This window comes from Cupressus sempervirens, chromosome 3 (genome assembly GCF_028749045.1).
Source record: "Cupressus sempervirens isolate cs-2001-9-10 chromosome 3, ASM2874904v1, whole genome shotgun sequence".
NCBI lineage: Eukaryota > Viridiplantae > Streptophyta > Pinopsida > Cupressales > Cupressaceae > Cupressus > Cupressus sempervirens.
In genome coordinates this window covers 709892764-709912918 of record NC_143120.1, presented here as the reverse complement: position 1 = coordinate 709912918, position 20155 = coordinate 709892764, and the positions used below count along the sequence as shown (strand labels likewise).

Below are 20155 nucleotides of genomic sequence, written 5' to 3'. Positions count from 1 at the left end.
TGCTCATATCTTCTTCACTACTTGTCCGACGTTTATGCTGCTTGGAGGGAATGGTATTATGAAGGTAGTGGACTGATTGGAGGACAAAGTATTGTAACAACAAGTTCGTAAGCATGGGCTGGAGTATTATGACAATATTGCTAAAGTAATTAGTGAGTTGATAAATCTGCCATGTATTTGGTTTTATGAATTTTGAAAATAACATTTTATTAGCAGCCGTTCATTTTCACTTTGCATATTATTGTAGTTTCTTTCTTGTTTATGTTGTATGATACCAATTCCATGCACGAAACACAACAAACAAATAAACGTTTGATTTCCGGAGTTATAAGAGGTTTTAAGAAGTTGAATGCAAACTGTTTGACATAATTCCTTTCAGCAATTTGGTTTAGTTTTTTGGGACATCTAGAGGTGCCCATTACAGTTTTGGTGTCATTATAGTAATTTTAATCACAAAGCTACAGACCAATGAGGAAGCATAAACAACATAAATTTTTCCAATATATGGAACAAACTCTACGAATTCATAATATACTTTTCTTCACACATTCTCGACTTTTAATGAACTTTTGAAAACACTGACAAGAATTATATATCCTATGTTGGTATGGACATATATGACTGGAATCGATATCCTATGTTGCCATGAAAAGGCGAACATGGAGGATTTTTAGGAAAGAAGCCTAATCTTTTAGGTTAGTGAAGGCACATTTTGGATTGAAATGATAATCTTTTGCTGACATAACCAAATCGATAACGCAAATGGAAAACAAGACAGAACCCATATTCTCAAGAAAACAAAAAAGCGATATTCGACAGGCTACAAAACATAAGACACGCCTTAAAAGGAAATCTAAATCTAAAGTATACCGTATTCATCACTGCAAGCAATGTATTCGAGGCCGGTCTCTGCATAAGCCCATCATGAAGACTCTGCGTCCACACAAAACCCACATCATGTGGTGGAGGCCCAGAAGAAACCATGATCAAACTGTACTCACTACCATGAAAAATAGCAAACAACACCCCAGCAAAACAGGCAGCGGGTGAACTTTTGCAGCTCCAATCATATACAGAATTGACCATCCCATAAATGAAGGATAAACCGTCGCCGACACGGCCAGTTTATCACTCTTACCATTAACACCCATTGAGTAGTAATAATCGTCCAGTTTTTCCTTGAGCTTTTTTGAAGATACCCCAAACAATGAGATTTTCTACTTGGTAAAAACAGAAGGGCATAATAATAGGGTTTCCAAAAGGAGACGTTTCTAAAACTGCCCCTTTAAAAAAATCGAAACTAATTCTTGCATTCCAACGAATCAATCCAAAATTAGTTTTCATTTAATAATTTATATGATTTGAAAACAATATGATTTGAGTACTAATGATAACTAATTACGCCGAGAGGCGTTCTATACAATGGCAGCACAAATGCCCAGCACGGGAATATGCCAAGATTTTTTGTCAATAAAAAAGAATTGGGAGCAGTTACAAACTTCCAAATTAAATATTAAAAAAGAATTTCTGAAATAATAGCTGGCCGAAATAATAGCTGGCCGAAATAATAGGAAGCCAAATGGAGGCCGAAATAATAGGCCCGAAAAAGTAGGGCCCGAAAAAGTAGGACCCAAAAAAATAGGGCCCGAAAAAATAGGGGCGAAATAATCTCAATATGATTTTTTTTTTTGTTAAATATAATTTTTCATGCACATTCATGCTTATTTTTTGCGGGGAGTGGGGGAATTTGAAACAAATTCGTGGAATGTGAAGAGACGTCTGTTGGGGGATATGAGGAGCCTCTCAGAAGTTATAAAACCAAGGCTCCTCATTTCATTTTCATTTTATATTTTTGCAGGAAGGAAGAGGTGGAAGTTATTGGAGGATTAGATTGGAGTTTTTGAATAGGAGTAAATTGAAGTTTTGGAGTAACATTTTTGCAGGTGAGATTTCTATTTTTTATTTACATTTTCATTTAGATTTAGATGTAGATGTAAATTGAAATTCAAAATTAGTTATAATATTCTACTTTGATTTAGATTTCAATTTTAATTAATTTCAATTTGGTTGGCTCTCCTCCACAACAAACAGTGTATTGTGTATTTAATGGGTACATTGGAATGCAGATTATCAGCCTAATGGCCAATCTCCAGTTTCCTCCACAAGCAAACCAATCTCTGGAAAGATCCCTCTTCCGAACCGAAAGGATGTGGCAGATTTCTTTCCTCCCTGACCTCTGAAAACAGAGGAAATTCCCAATATAGTTGCTGATTTTTGAAATGCTGCCAGGAATGCAATAGATGCAGGTATGTTTTTTTTATTCTGATCTATCTTGGTTTGAAGAAGAGAATTTTCCTTTTGTTGACATAATCAATCCTTTTATGAACAGGGTTTGATGGTGTTGAGATCCATGGGGGGCATGGGTACCTTGTGGACCAGTTCATGAAGGACAGCGTGAATGATCGAACAGATGGCTATGGCGAAACATTGAAGAATCGTTGCAGATTTGCACTTGAAGTTGTGGAAGCAGTGGTGGAGGAAATCAGAGCAGAGCATGTGGGAATTCGGCTTTCTCCATTTTCGGATCATGCAGAAGCATATGACTCAAATCCAGAGGCACTGGGACTTCACATGGCGGAGGCTCTGAATAAATATAAGATATTGTACGCTCATTTCTTTGAGCCCAAGATTGATAATTCGCAGACGACAATAGCGAGTGAAAAGAGCCTGATTCCCATAAGAACAACATTCAAGGGAACATTTTTGGCTACAGGGGGTTATGATCGGGATGATGGTAACGAAGCTATTTCCAATGGCAAGGCAGATTTGATTGCTTATGGCCGACTATTCTTGGTAACTGATATTTCTATTGTATATTCTCATGCCCAGCACGAGAAGTTTTAATCTATACAGTTTATTTTGTGCATTTAGTGCACAAAATAAAGAATGCATATGCAATCAATTTTTTTATCAATCTTTATGATAGCTTTTTTTTTTAAATAGAAAATAAAAAATAGAAAATAGAAATTATTCTTTTATGTATATAGAAAAAAATTAGAAAGATTTTATGTATGTAAAAAATTAAAAGAATTCTATATACATCTAGATTTTTTGAAAAGAATTCTATTTACATCTAGATATTTTGATTGAAATAACCATAATGTAAAAACAAAATATAAAATAGAAATGTTAATATATGTATGTAGAAAAAATTAGAAAGATTGCATGCATCTAAAAAAATTCTATTTACATCTAGATTTTTTTAGAATGGCAAAAAATAGATAATAGAAATATCAGTTGCATGTTTGTAGAAATAAATTAGAAAAACATGTATCTAGAAATTAAAAAGATTCTATATGTGTCTAATTTTTAGATTTTACTTTATTCTAAACTAATTATTGATGGAAATATATTTTAAAAATATTTATGTAGTTTAAAGTTTAGATTTTAATTAATTTGTATGCAAATAGGAAAAAGAATAAATATTATATATATATATGTAGATTAATTTCTATTTTTAAAATTTACAAGTAAATGAGTACTTTATTCATTTAAAGTAAACAAGTTTTTAAGTAATATATTTTTATTTTAGAAATATATTAATCATAATGTTCATTTATTATTACTTATTTAATATACTTACTCTCAAATCTAAGACAATAGAAATGATATTTTATTAACTTTGAAATAGGGAAGTGTTAAGCAAGTTCGTTTACAAAAATACCAAAAATATATTTGGTCTTTGATCAAATTGGAGTTAATATTAGAAATATAAATATGATCATTAACAATTAAGCTAAATTCAGTTCAAAACAATAATATTATTTAAATTTAAATAAATTTTTTTGAAAAGAATTCTATTTACATCTACATATTTTGATTGAAATAACCATAATCTAAAAACAAAATATAAAATAGAAATGTTAATATATGTATGTAGAAAAAATTAGAAAGATTGCATGCATCTAAAAAAATTCTATTTACATCTAGATTTTTTTTAAATGGAAAAAAATGGATAATAGAAATATCAGTTGCATGTTTGTAGAAATAAATTAGAAAAACATGTATATAGAAATTAAAAAGATTCTATATGTGTCTAATTTTTAGATTTGACTTTATTCTAAACTATTTATTGATGGATATATATTTTAAAAATATTTATGTAGTTTAAAGTTTAGATTTTAATTAATTTGTATGCAAATAGGAAAAAGAATAAATATTATATATATATATATATATATATATATATATGTAGATTAATTTCTATTTTTAAAATTTACAAGTAAATGAGTACTTTACTCATTTAAAGTAAACAAGTTTTTAAGTAATATATTTTTATTTTAGAAATATATTAATCATAATGTTCATTTATTATTACTTATTTAATATACTTACTCTCAAATCTAAGACAATAGAAATGATATTTTATTAACTTTGAAATAGGGAAGTGTTAAGCAAGTTCGTTTACAAAAATACCAAAAATATATTTGGTCTTTGATCAAATTGGAGTTAATATTAGAAATATAAATATGATCATTAACAATTAAGCTAAATTCAATTCAAAACAATAATATTATTTAAATTTAAATAAAATAAGCCATGTTTACTTTGAAACATCAAACAACTAATTAACTAATACAATAATTAAAATAAATGAATCTATTATGACATAGAAAAATATTTTCGAAGTATAATTTCTTTGTTTTTGAATCAATATGAGTTTTTTTTTCTACTTGAAAAGATAAACCATCCTAATTGTCATCCTTAGTTAACCCTAACAACAACCCCTACCTTAGCCCTAGCCCCAACAATGATGTACAATATAACTATAATCCAACATTAAACTATAATTATAGCACTAAAACATATCCCTATTGATATTCTAAACTCTAATCATAACGAAAATCTTAGTCCAAACCATAATCTAAACCAAAAACCTACACACTAATATTGGTTATAGTCCTAACCCTAAAATCTAACCCTTAACCATAATGTAAAAACAAACTCCAAAATATTGATTAAAATCCTAAACCTACCTATATGGATAACCATGATATTAAACTCTAAATCCAGTCCCAAGGTCCTAACCATGGTGTAAACCTATAACCGAACTCTTAAAAAATTTACTAATCCCTAATCCTAATCACATTCCCAACTTTAAACTTGAACCATAAACCATAGTTGTAACCATAATCATAAACTTAAACAAAACCCTAACCCTAAAGGTACAATCATAAAATTAATAATAGCTTAGACCCTAATCCTAGCACAAACCACAATCATGACCAAATATAAATCTTCACCTTACCCCTAATCATAATTTCAATGTTAACCCTAACATTAGTTTCAATCCTACCATGATATGAACCCTAATATAGACTTCACCTTGATCCTCACCCTAATCTTAAGTCTAATTAAACCCTGACTAAAACCTAATCTAAATGATATATCTAACTATAATCCTAACTTTAATTATCATACAACCCAATGCTAACCCTCATGTATATTTAATCCCTAATCTTAACTCTAAATATTCTATAAACTCTAGAATTGACCTTGATTCTAACCATAACCCTAAAATCTAAATTGTAACCATAGCACGAAAGGTGGGGACCCCCACTACATGGCACAATTCTGGGTCTTGGAGCCTCGCGAAAGCACTACAGAGTGAGGAAATGTCAGAAAGGTGACATGTAGTAGCATGACGCAATTTTGGGCTTTAGAGCATTGCAGAAACAATGCAGCGTAAGGAGGCGCTAGAATGGAGACTCATGGAAAGAAGAGGAAAGACATTCATGTTGCTGGCAAAAAACTATGAAAAGAGATAACATGATGTCTTAACCTCCCACAAAAAATGCAAGGTTGATCCCAAGGGGGAATTTGGTTTCCCCAAAAATGAATGATGGTCATCAATGAAGGTCTTCCTCTCAAAATAGACGGCATAGATGCATCGTGAATCCTCACCAATGAAGGATTAAATCGCAACCGTCGATGTAGATTCTCCCCTTAAAAAGGATGACTGAGATGCAACAAGGAAACTCCTCCCAATGAAGGATTAAGTCACATTCGTCGATCAAGATTGGCTTTATTTCCAATGGATGACTAAGATGCAGTGAAAAGATTCCTCCCAACAAACGAAGAAGATAGCACAAAAGGTGTGAACCCCCTCCATGTGGCACAATTTTGGGTCTCAAAGAATCATGAAAGCATTGTGGAGTGAGGAAATGTTGGAAAGGCAATGCATGGTAGCATGATGCAATTTTGGGCTTCAGAGAATTGAAGAAACAATGTAGCATGACGATGCATCAGAATGGAGATGCATGGCAGCATCTTGTGCAATTCTAGGCTTTAGAGTGTTTCGAAGACACTAGCGTATAAAGAAAATTTAGAATGGGAATGCATGGCAACATCTTGCACTTTTGGGAAGATGGGAAGATAGCTCGCGAAGAAATAAGAGTTATCGAATCTCGCAGCATGAATCAACCCAACCAAGAAAAAATGATCTAGCGTGGTCAATGAAGAAATTGAGCCAACACAAAATGTTAGCCGCCAAATTTAGTGATGTTAACCCTCTGCAAAGAACCTATCCCATTTAAGGTCTCTCAGATCAGACATCAGTGATGGGTTGAATAGGGGGAAAAAATAGCACACAATGCCCTCCTAAATGAAATTCTAAATGTAACACTAATAACCATGGTCCTACTTCTTTCCCTAACCTTATCCATGAGCGTGGGAATATACATATTATTATATAGGGCACCTTATATAATAATAAATATAATCTAAAATCCCAACCCTTACTCCCCTCCTTAATATAACTGTGACCATAAGAAAGCTTCTAAATATAACCCTTCCTCTAACTCTAGCCTTAACCATGAGCATAACCCTAGCCTTAACCATGAGCATAACTCTAACTCTAGATCTGACTCTACCATAATTGGACACTAACCCTAACCCTAACCTTAATTTTGATCCTAACTCAAGCCCTAACCCTAACTCTAACCTTAACCTTGATTCAAACCTTAACCCTAACCCTAACCCTGGCCTTACTATAACCCTAACCCTAATCATAACCATAACCATAACTCTAACCCTAACCTTAACCATGGCCATAACTCTAACCCTAACCTTAACCATAAACATAACTCTAATCTGAACCTTAACCATAACTCTAATGATAACCATAACCATAATTCTATCCTTGACCTTAACCATAGCTCAAACCCTAACCCTAACTCCAACCCTAACCCTAATTCTATCCCTAAGGTTAACATTAACTGTAATGTTAACTTTGTCCCTAACCATATATCTACGTATGACTATAACATTTTACATTACAATATCCCAAAAAAAAAAAAAATTATCTAAATTAAATTCCTTATATTAAATTAAAAGATATATTTGACTCAAACCCTATCCCTAACCCTATCCCCACTATAACCCTAACCATAACCATAATGATGACTCTAACCCTAACCTTAACCATGAGCATTACTCTAAACCTAACATTAACCATAAGCATAACTCTACCCCTAACTCTAACCCTAATTCTAACTTTACCATAATTGGATTCTAACCCTATCCCTAACCCTAACTATAAGCATAAGTCTAACCCTAGCCTTAACCATGAGCATAACTCTAACTTTGGATTTGACTCTACCATAATTGGACTCTAACCTTAACCCTAACCTTAATTTTGATCCTAACTCAAACCCTAACCCTTTAAACTCTAACCTTAACCTTGACTCAAACCTTAACCCTAACCCTAACGTTAGCCTTACTATAACCCTAACACTAACCCTAATCATAACCATAACTCTAACCCTAACCTTAACCATAACCATAACATTAACCCTAACCTTAAGCATAAACATAACTCTAATCTAAACCATAACCATAACTCTAGCAATAACCATAACCATAACTCTATCCCTAACCTTAACCATAGCTCAAACCCTAACCCTAACTCCAACCCTAACTCTAATGCTAACCCTAACCCTAATTCTATCCCTAAGGTTAACATTAACTATAATGGTAACTTTGTCCCTAACCATATATCTATGTATGACTATAACATTTTACATTACAATATCCCAAAAATAAAAAATATATTTTTAATGTATATTAAACTCCTTATATTAATTTTTTAAAAATATTTTGAAGCATAATTTTATACTAACTTCATACAACTCTAATTAAAAATTAATTAACAATTTTATAGTAACCTTATCAAAATAAAAAATAAAAAGTAAATATTTGTCCTATTGCGCCGCGACTGCCACTAGCTATATATACCTCTATATATATTACGCCGAGATTAATCGTTCTCGAGGCGCCTATTTTTATTTTCATTAATCCCAACTTCGATTAAAATAACTTTGGGATTAAATAAAAATAGGCGCCTCGAGAACGATTAATCTCGGCGTAATATATATAGAGGTATATATAGCTAGTTTTATATACGTATTTGTCAAATAGTGATTAACAATGATGCATGGCCATGCAACCATGTAGTTAGAGTTGTCGGTAAAATTATAAGTGCAACGAAAAAAAAGTCAACGTTGGGTATGTCAAATGTGAAGAATTTATGGAACTATTTACACAGATAATAGGTGTCAAATAAATGCAAAATAAACTGAATAACATAAACGATTACAAACAAGTAACATATTTTTTTAATTTATTTTTCTTACTTTTATTTTTTTCGCATACAATTTTCGAAGATGTCTTCCCCGCTCAAATACTTTGAATCACAAACTTGGTGACATGTTTGTGGTTGTTGCTCCCACTACGAGTGGAGTTGATTCTACAAGTTTTATGTTGAGGTTGGCCCATGCGAATTGGGGGATACCCTCCCTGTGCTTCCCTTAAGGTCACCGCCTTCTCTCAAGGTGTGATTAATTAAAGGTGGGCTTGGTTCCCAAGTATGGGGTTGGCTGTCACTTCATCTACATTATCTCAGCCTTCTTTTTCCAAGGGATTGTGTGTAGTCTAAATGAGGGAAAATCTTCTTGTGTTGTTGCTTCTCTAGCGGTTGGAGATTCTACAATTGATTTTTTAAAGGGTCCAATCACTAGGGTTCCTGCACTGGTGGATAATGTTAGTGTTGCAATAGTATGGGTGGTTGTTGCTACAACTCTAGTGTCCTCTTCACCTATTGTAGGTAAAGAGGTTGGTGGAGGCCTTTATGAACCTAATCGAAGTTCCTATGCAGAGAGTTACTGCTGGAACTAGTAAGGTTGAGGTTGTTTCATAGATTATGTTGGAAGAGGAGATTGTGACAAAGATTGATCGAGTAGCCTCTAACCTATCCTCTTGCGCTATCATTTGTAGATTTAGGGGCTTTTGACTCTCTCTCCCTAGGCTTCACCAATAGATTACCATTCACCAAGAGCCTATCATTATGGATTCAGTTCAACCATTCTATGCAAGCATATTTTCTACCCGTGATAATCACTTCCCTTTGATGATGAAGCCCTGACATGAAGATTTTGATCCTTCTTCAAAATCATTTTGCAAGGTCTATCTGGGTTAGCCTTCCCTACCTCCCTTTGCATCTTTGAGTTAACGTAGTCTTTGTGTAATGCCCCGCCAAGGGATCCAAAGAATTTTGCTAAGTTTGCCAAACAAATTTATTTTTATTTATTTTTTAAACATGAAAGATAAAACCATTCATAACATTTGCGGAAGCAAGAGCAACAATTCAAATGAAAATAAACATAACATATATACATAACAGGCTACATTCTTTAAAGATCCCTTAACGTTGTATCACATCTAAATTAACTAACATACATGAATCCATCTAGTACAACATCCACATGAATAATAATGATAAGTCCAATGTTCCTACATTACATTTTCAAATGCTCAATCATCCACTGTACATGTCACAGGGTATGAAGGCTTAAAAGAATATACATATGTGAAATAAGGTACATCATCCTATTCCAGTTCCATGATACATCAAAGTAGAGATAATTACATGATACATCATCATAAAAGACATATACATCTATCATAAAGATCAAACAAAATAAACTAAGTGCACGGTTCCTCCCAACCATTAATAGCATCATTAGACCATCGTGGATCCTAGTCATCCCTCTGTGCATAACATCCCAAAGCACCGAAGAGATCATCGGCTATAACATAGTAGGAATGTCACTCCTAAAACATCCTACTAACATGCAAAGTAAAGCATAGGATACCATCGTCTAACATATACAAATCATCAATATAAGAACATACCAGTAAATACATCCATCATAAGGTATATCATCTATCATAATGCTCCAAGAACATAATGAAGATAAATACCAACCAAGAATGCTCCAGCCACGGTGTCTCCGACGGATCTCAAATGATAAGAGTGGAAAAATTGCTACCACCCGACCGCGTGGAACCTAAGTGGTCCACTCCCACCGTGCTGAGGAGATAATCTCAAGTCCCAAACAGGCTATCAATCCACAAAGCATAAATCTCTATAAGTCTAGGAAACCTAAAAGTATACTACTCAAAGGTTCCAACACACACAAAATCGACATCTAATTTCCAGAGGCACAACAATGACATGTAGGAAACCTACTCTGCAAGCGGGAAAGTGTCATCACATTTATCTCGTACAAGTTACCCTGGCAGTTAGCTAAACTCCACGGGTCCATACAGATCTCATGCGGCCACTAGTATCCTCTCATACTGATGAGGCATACTATGGAATGCAAGGTCGCAACCATGCGTTCTCACTACTCCCATCCTACCTATACAAGCACTCAAGGCATGGGCGAGAACCAAAACAATTATCTTTTTAGGTTCATTTAATCCCCATTTAGTGTGTAAATGTTATCATTTATTAACCAAACTTACAATGAGTTACCCTGGCAGCCACTTAGGGCCCCGGCCCCCATTGCAAGCCACTTCCCGACACTACAAGTAGATTACCTACCCTAATGCTCATGGAATCATAAATCACCACAGTCCTGTACAAGCGACTGTAAAGAAAATTCATAAAAAGAATCATCAAATATCCATGATAAGAATCATCAAATCTCCAAGATAAGAATCATCAAATCTCCATGAGCATCCGAAAAGCATCCATAGAAAATCATGATCACAACAGTTCTCTATTGGCAACTGAAGGCATCACTGATAATCATAAGTATCCATTGGTTCTCAATAACCAAAATATATCATCACAATCCATTGGTTCTCAATAAGCAACCAATAATATCTTAAAATCACACTGATTGAAGACTCCAAAATGGTTGAGTCAAACATGTCACAATATGACATCATCAAGAAATAAATCAATACTTTAGTCCCATCATGGCGACTACAAAGCAATCCAAGGATAACTGATCGATGACTCAAAAATGATTAGCTCAAGTGTCTCATACACATACATCTCAACTTCACACATGAAGACTGATGAACAATAACAATCAGTAAATACAAACATTTCATAGAGCACACGATCACATTACCATGGTTGGGTTTATAAAGATCGAGACCAATAAAGATCAACATGTCATCACAATTTCATAACCCCCGAGCCTCTGGTCACAACCTAGGACTGGTCAATGCTAGTCAACCCAAAACCCAAAACAAGAAGCATATAGAATACACGATGCAAACACATGTTTTTGGTTTTGCTATCTTACATAGTTGAATCAGTGTAGAGGTTTCCAATTTTCTGTTTGCAAGTATATTTTCAAGTGTCTTAAGTTTCTTTATTTGACCTACAAGTCAACCCATTTGTTCCCCAATAGCATTATCCTTCCATTATTAAGAATGACATTCTAAAAATAACTTAAGGAGAAGTATTTACTTATTGGCCTTTAATTAAATTGAACATCTCTTTATTTAACTATGATCCACATTCTAATTAATTAACCTTTCAACTTTTCTAGGATCATTATTCGTTATATTATAAGAGGACCAATTATCATTCTTCGAATAAGAGATTATAACTTTATTAGAATGATCAATTAATATCGGTTCACAATCTTTGACCTTTAATCGTTCTAATAATTCTCAATTATATATTACTAAGTCTTCACCATTAAAATATCTAAAGTCGTTATTCAAGTCATCGAAATAAGACCTATCAACTTGATATTAATATTTCTACAATCTCATTAAAAGAATTATATCAATTAAATCTCTATTACATAACTTAATTATTAACTAAATCCTATTAACTCTAGTTAATTGATTTAATTAATAATTTCACAACCAAACCATCAACCCAATGAATATTAGTTGACTAATAACTATAGGTCAGCCACACACAAATATTTAGGTTCATAGTTCAATAATAATAATAGCTTGCTAATATTTAATGACAAGCTATATTGGGAATCTTATTAATAGATCACATTCATCATTCTGCAACAATGTTCTCATTTATATTTTAATAATAACAAGTTATAATAAATCCTCAATACCAAGTATTATTATCTTAAATAAGTTTTTCCTATGTACGTTGATTCAGTTAACTGATAATCCTCCAAATTATTAACCAATTCAATTTGATTAATATCTTTTACAGTACTTCAATCATTAACTAATCTCCTTTAGAGTAACTCTGTTTGTATTAGTTGATAACTATTTAAACTATTTATACTATTATTTATTAATAGTTTGTTAGACCCAACAAACATTAATAAATAATAAACTTATCACAACTATAAATAATCAATCTAGAGAACTTTTACATAGAATTTCATTAGCTAACTCTTAATACCATTAAGGTATTCAAACGTATTAACCAATAACATAATAATTCAATCCTAATCCAATATCATTTAGAGTTTCTAAATTTAAATCAACATAATATAAATTATCATCTTACAAGTATTTAATCAATATTAAAATCAACCATTAGACTCCATTTTCTAATTGTTCTAATAATGTTTTGTCTATATAAAAGTTGTTTGAAAAAGATCCCTGTCACAAACCAATAAGACTCATTGTAGATTTTAACATGAATAATCTCCAATTCTTAACATTATCATCTTCATTAAACAACTCTAAAATTGTTTAATAGTATTCAATATACATTATAAAAAGTCCACTATATAAACTATATTAAAATATCTTTTCTTTTAATCCATTTACTTAGATTGACTAATAATTAATTACACTTCTTATTAACTAATCTTAATTAAATTTAATTTAATTAGATTAGATAATAGACCATATAAAACTAATGCATATTAATAAGATTCTAATAAGGGAAGATTGCAATAATATCTTTAATTCATTAAATAATTTCCACTAGATTATCTCTAATCAGATTTGTTGATAACTATTTAAACCATTATTTATTAATAGTTTGTTAGACCCAACAAATATTAATAAATAATAAACTCATCAAACTATATTTCCATAAGTCCCATTAGTTATTATTTAACTAACCTTTAAGGCATATCAATAATTCAAATCGTAGGTATGTTATAACAATGTTATAATGTAACTATGACTCCTTGTCAATATAATAATTCTTATTTAAATCTAAATCTGATATCATTAAAATTTGAGTCTCTTAATAATCATCATTAAACACTTTTATAAATTACCACCTCTTAATTATATATGTTAAATAGTATTTAATATTGAAAGTCATCTATTCTCTATTAATTCAATATCTCTATCCATCAGCTCCATCCACAACTTTTCATTAAAAAAATCTCCATTAATTCATTTAGAACATTCTTATTAGTTTTTAGACTAATTAAATAATTATTAAATTCTGATTATATTACTTTGATATATTATTTTTGTGAAGTTTAAGCATAAAGAACTCTTGGTTATGGAAGATGAAGAGACATCCGTTCTTGAATAAAACAGTCCCAGTACGACAGCCATATCTCCCTAATGAACCGTTGGATCGGGCTAAAATTTAAATATGTTGGAGAGGGCCAAGTTGTGCCAATTCTGATCGAAGTGATCGAATAAATTCGATCCCGATAAAAAGTTATGAATGACTGAATTCGGGTCTATCCAAGAGGCAGCGACAGGACAATTTGTGATGAATTAAGAATTTCCTGTTAAAATAATTGTTCTCTAAATTTAACCATAAAAGGGTTTGTTCATATGCATCTAAAAATATAATTGATAGAAAGATTACATCTAATCATTCGAATTTTCACCATAAAATTTCTATTTTAATTCCAAATCTTGTCTTTCTAATTTAATATAAATTCGAACCCAAACCCGATTAAGATCTAATTTCTCTCATTTGGAACTAGGATTTTTCTATTGTTTTCTTCTCATCCAAATAAAATATCTAGATTCCAATTTCAAATAGTAGATTCAATCACAGAGAGTATTCAGACACATTAAACAGATATGATGAAGACTGGAAGAGAAAGAGTGCAAAGGAAATATGAGAATATCACGAGTGCACCTGGACACTGATGCTAATTTGTCATGCCTCAGAAGTCCATAGAAAATTTTTTTCTTCTCCATCATTCGCAATTCTTCCAAGAATCCAAGCCGATCAAATCCTCCAAGTGATTAGAGGTGCTAGAAGGAGCGTAGAAGCAAGTAGAAAATATATGAGCATATGAATCTTCTCCCATGCATGTAAGCTTTGAAACTTCTATCTTAGCTTGTAGCTCATGGCTTCCATTAATCTTGTAGCTTCCCCTCTCCTTGTAGCTTCTATTAAGCTTTTCTTTTAAGCTTTTATGAATGCTTGAATATCAAAAGCTCTCAAAAAACCTTTGGAATGCTTCTTGAAACCGCTGAAAGGTGTCACCAACTAAGCATGGGTCTTTTCCAATTCTTTTGATGAGTCATAGAATTGTAGACACCTTGTGCTTAATTGATGCACTAACCCTCGTGTTGTTGACACATGTTAATTTTCACGCAAGCTTATAACTCCAATTTACTTTACTCTTTCCAAATTAATTAATTTATTAAGTCTCATGCACTAACTTTAATATCTCTTCTTTTCAATCTTAATATATTTATATTTTAATCATATGATATTTAGAATCTTTTAATAATTTAAAATATATTTTCCACTTTTAAATTTCATTTTCCAAAACTTTATTGCTAAAATATTTATTAGCTTTAATAATATTATTATTTAGTCATTTATTTAAAAATGAGCTCCAAATATATTATTATTAAAATAAATATTGTCACATTTCAAATTTAAACTTTTAACTTTTATCTTCAGATTTAATTATTTTATTTAATTAATTTCTCAATTAATTAAATAAAATAAATAATAAAATATCATATTAATTTTGCATTTAATTAAACCATTAATTAAATCTTTTAATTAGGCTTAATTAATAGAAAATACTCCAAAGACTCACAAAGGTAAAAATACGAAAAATCCATCATAGCCAAAATACATACAAATCAAATCAAGGGGTTTATATCATGAATTACATCATCTGATGCATTCGGAGGGTACTCAACTTAGATACTTGTCCTAATTTTTCAATTAGAACAAATGGCTTAAAGGGTTGGGATTTGGACTTGAGAATTTATCTCCCCTCTCTTATCATTGAGATAATGTGATACGGTACGCTCATCCTGACAATTCAGGGATGTTGAAACCCAGTACCTGCAACCTGCATAAAAACCATGCATGTACAAGCACAATATATACTAAACTAAACAGGCAATGGCAGGAAGTGGTGCATCGTGTAGATCCCGACTAGCAAGTGACTACGACTCCCTTCCTTAACCACATCAGACACGCCATACAAAAGCAAACACACAAAGCAAACACGCACACCATACACATGCAAGTATGGGGTAAGTATCCATAAGAAAACACATATGATAATAAATCATCTTATTAATCATCATTAATAACTGAAAGCAATGTAATAATCATCATCAATAATTGCGAATACTAAAAACAATCATTATATATACATGAAATGTAGAGTCTAAGTAATCTCATCACATAATAAACTGAATCCATAGCACAATATCTAATAATCTCATAATAATGTTACTAATCATCAACATGAAACTAGCTCTAAAAGAGTTCAGCGATGATAACAAAATGCAAACCAAGGGTAGGCACTACACTTTGCATAAGTTGGGGACACACTTGGAGATTCTTATCGTAGATGAGAAGTCCTTTGATATTCTCCACTCTACCTTTGCTTGCATTTTAGTTGATATTAATGCTTCTAAGAGTTTTCCTGCAAAGATTAAACTCAAGTCTTCAAAGGATTTTTGGATCTAGACTTTGAACTATGAGGGAATCCCTTTTAAATACAAAGCATTTCAAGACCAAGCATGTGCATTTAAATGCAAGTAGAGAGAGCTAAACTAGAAAAGTCTTCCTCATGGTAGAAGGGTGTTTCTACTCATCATTATACGATTCTTAAGGACTCTCCTCATTTGGATGGGCAAGTTATTTCCAATTAACCAAAGCTAGCCCTTGATTGTGAGTCTCCCCTTGATCCCACTATTGGTTATAAATGGTGGAGTTGAAGATGTGATTGTTGTCCCTCCTAAAAGAAACTTTGTCAATTTGACTATTGGTGTTGTCTCATCTTCTCCTCGTGCCCCTAATGTGCTCATTACCCCTGTCATTGTTGGAGGCATTGTGTCTTTTGTTGGTGTTGGTTCTTCATCTGTCCCTACCCTTGGAGAGCCTACTATCCCTGCTAGTACTAGTTCTAACAATTATGTGGACTTGGAGATTTGGCAAGCTAAGGTTGCCAGGGTTGAAGGATGGATTATGCACAAAAGAAAACAATAAAATAATATCTCTCCTCCTTTTGATATGACCTTTAGATCCCACAAGAAAGGATCTAAGAGGAAATCTTCTTCTTCTTTTTCTTTGCTCAATAGTCTAATGATTGGTTGTCTTATCATTTCTTGTTTGGTACGTCTATTTTTGTGGGGGAAGTGTGTTGCTTGGCTCCCCTTTCAACATTTTTCTTTTTTGTTCTTGATTTTTTTTTCTTACTAGATTTTATAGCATATTTTACTATTTGACTAATAATATAAGACATTTAAAAACAAAAGATGGAGCTTTATATATGCAATGTGATATGACACTTGAGCTTTATATATGCAATGTGATATGAAACTTGTGCAATAGTGAAAAATGGTTGAACAATATCTCCCTCTAATACATGATTTTCTAATACAAAATATGAAGCTCTATAAATGTAGTGTAATTTGAAAATGAGAAAATACCTAGAACAACCACAATTTTGACTCTTCAATGAGTGTGGGTATCTTGTTCATCCTCTTCGATGGTTATTTTTGGTGTCAACAATTACTTGCATGAGATGCTCTCAATTGAATTTGTATGCTTGAAACGTAATATGTATATGACTGGCCTTGGTAATGTGTGTAATGTTCCTAGTTTGAGATTTGAATTTACACATTTTCTTTTAGGGTCTATTTGGTCCCTGGAAGATGACAGGAATTGGCTTTTTCAAAACCCGAATTTGAAAATTTGTGCGTTTGTTTGAAAATTTGCGAAATGGAATTAGCATACGAGACTTCCAATTTTACCTCAAAACTAAGTTTTCCAACTTCCTACTAGCAAGTAGGAATTGAAAATCAAAACCTGGTATTGTTTTTTAAGGAGTGTAAAAACAATAGATTGGACTACTTTTTGAAATTTGCCTTCAACTCCAAGCTTATGCACTTCACACGCATTTTCCGAGTGAAACAAACAATTTCAGTAAAATCCCAAAAATCGGAATGAAAATATTCAAAACCTTGATTTGGCTAAACCAAAGTTTGTAGAAATCCGAATTGTTTAAATTCCACTAACCAAACAGACCCTTAGGGCCCGTTTGGTTGCAAGCGTAGGAATAGAGAATTAGAATGGAAATTTGGAATAGGAATAGAAATGGAGAATGGGAATGGAAAAGACCAATCCCATTCTTGTTTGGTTCGCATAGTATTTGATTGGGAATATGTTACTCCCTTGTTTGTTTGTACAATATTGGAATTGGAATACAGTTAAGTTTATATTTTAATATATTTTATTTATTTTAATATATTTTATTTGTTTTAATATATTATTATATTGGGTTAATTATTTCAATTTATTGTAAAGAGAATTTTTTTTATAAATCTATTTTATTTAATGAAATTAATAAGAAATCATTATTTTTAATATTTTTTAAATTGAATAGATATAAACATTAAAATGTTATACACAATAATATACTCGTCAAATTAGTAAAATTTGCTCATTTCTTAAGTTTGGTAAATTTATTTTTGTTAACATTTATTAAATGAATATACAATAATATACTTGTCAAATTAGTAAAATTTACTCATTTAATAAGTTCGGTAAAATTATTTTTTTAACATTTTTTAAATGAATAGATATAAACATAAAAATGTTATACACAATAATATACTTGTCAAATTAGTAAAATTTGCTCATTTCTTAAGTTCGATAAATTTATTTTTGTTAACATTTATTAAATGAATACACAATAATATACTTGTCAAATTAGTAAAATTTACTCATTTCATAAGTTCGGTAAAATTTTTTTTTTTTAACATTTTTTAAATGAATAGATATAAACACAAAAAATGTTACACACAATAATATACTCGTCAAATTAGTAATATTTGCTCATTTCATAAGTTTGTAAAAGATTTAGTCTCCATGATCATAAGTTCTTTACAACAAAATGGTCATTTCATTAGTAAAATTACAATCACCATCACCAATAGTGTGTTTATAAATATTAGAATAGAATTAAGTCTACGTTGAAATGTGATTTCGGCTTTCGCCATGGAACCAATCTCCCTAGCAGATGTCTCCCGCACAATGCACAACTTGCAATCTTTCCTTTCTTCTTGTGTAGATTTTGATGTGGTTGATGTAGATGAGTCATCTTTGACCCACTCAAAGAAATTGCAGCCATTTCTTTTATTTGGACAACACAAAAACTTACGCCCAGGATTTTTCTCTGTATGTGACATTTTCATTGCTACAGGTCCAGCACCACATCGACACATTGAAGAAGCTGTCAAATCCATTGACCTATATAAATAATGAACAAACATAATGAGAAATTACTACAAAAGTGTAAAATATATTTTGAAATTTGTATTCAATGGATTATGTTGTGACTTCTCAGTCCAATCTTGCTAGCGTTGCAAATACCTTGTGACTTACAACTTTTGACACATGATTATTCGTTTTCTAAAATAATATCCATGGCATGCTCATTTAAACTTACAATGTTCTAAAATAAAAAGGAGCAAATTTGTAGTTTTATGAATGTATAAAGAACCTATGAACTCAGATTTATAATCCTAATCTATAGACAGTGAAGACATGCACATTTACATTTGTAATCACAACTCACAATCTGCCTATGACTATCAATAATCAATATAAAGTTATACAATTGAAATGAGTAGATATGTAACTTTTCCCAACTCATACACAATTAAGCAACATAATAAGAGAGGCTATATCCCAAAACAATAAAATTGATTACATTCATAAAAGATAGAACTGAACCTTTAATATCCTAAATGAGATTCCAACAGCTCTAGAGTTTTTAGTATTGTACCAACCTATTTGAGCTCAATTTGATGACAAATGTAATAAAGGATTATGTAATATTACAACTTTGGCTTCATTGCAATCATATCCCATACTCATGTTACGATGTATCATATCCAAAGTGTCATGTACAGGCAACAGTTCATCATAGAAACATATTTGATACATCCTAATATGCTAGGATGTATCTGGATACAACCCACAACTTACTAACACACCCTAAACTCAACATAAACAAGAGAAGAAGTTTCTTTCTGCACTACTTTATTTGCTATTGCCTTTTTTGCTGGTTGACAAGCATGTGGGAGTGCTTTGCCATGTGGCCAAAGAGTGTTTTATCATCACTACATCACAGGTAATAGCTGGACAAGTACGTAGCAGCATCTTGTAGTATTTGGACCTAAATTTCATATTTTTGAGTGTTTAATGTGGAAGTACAGCTTCAAGTATTCACCATGAATACAAATTTAAGTGCATACAGTGCATACAGCTAAATAGAAAATGTGCATACAGCTGAATAGAGAAGTGCATACAGCAACAATATGAGTTATTTTGTGCATAACAGCAATGCAGATTGCTGAATAAAACAATGCATACAAAAACAATATAAGTTAT

At 31.7% G+C, this 20155-nt stretch overlaps 1 protein-coding gene across 1 annotated transcript; it reads left to right on the top strand.

Moving 5' to 3' along the window:
- The first annotated feature begins 762 nt into the window (after positions 1 to 762).
- LOC149568732 (putative 12-oxophytodienoate reductase 11) lies at positions 763 to 19021 on the top strand. The gene is made up of 4 exons (XM_089816770.1): positions 763 to 1046; positions 2290 to 2306; positions 2390 to 2794; positions 18963 to 19021. Exons 1-4 carry the CDS (start codon positions 763 to 765, stop codon positions 19019 to 19021), a joined length of 765 nt encoding a protein of 254 aa, XP_089672896.1.
- Positions 19022 to 20155: the final 1134 nt, after the last annotated feature.

Bases quoted from the DNA above. Each gene is read 5' to 3' on its own strand.
- LOC149568732 (XM_089816770.1), top strand. From the start codon at position 763: ATGGAAAACAAGACAGAACCCATATTCTCAAGAAAACAAAAAAGCGAT. The intron at 2,795-18,962 runs GTAACGAAGCTA...TCATTGCTACAG, and splicing joins GGGTTATGATCGGGATGATG to GTCCAGCACCACATCGACAC.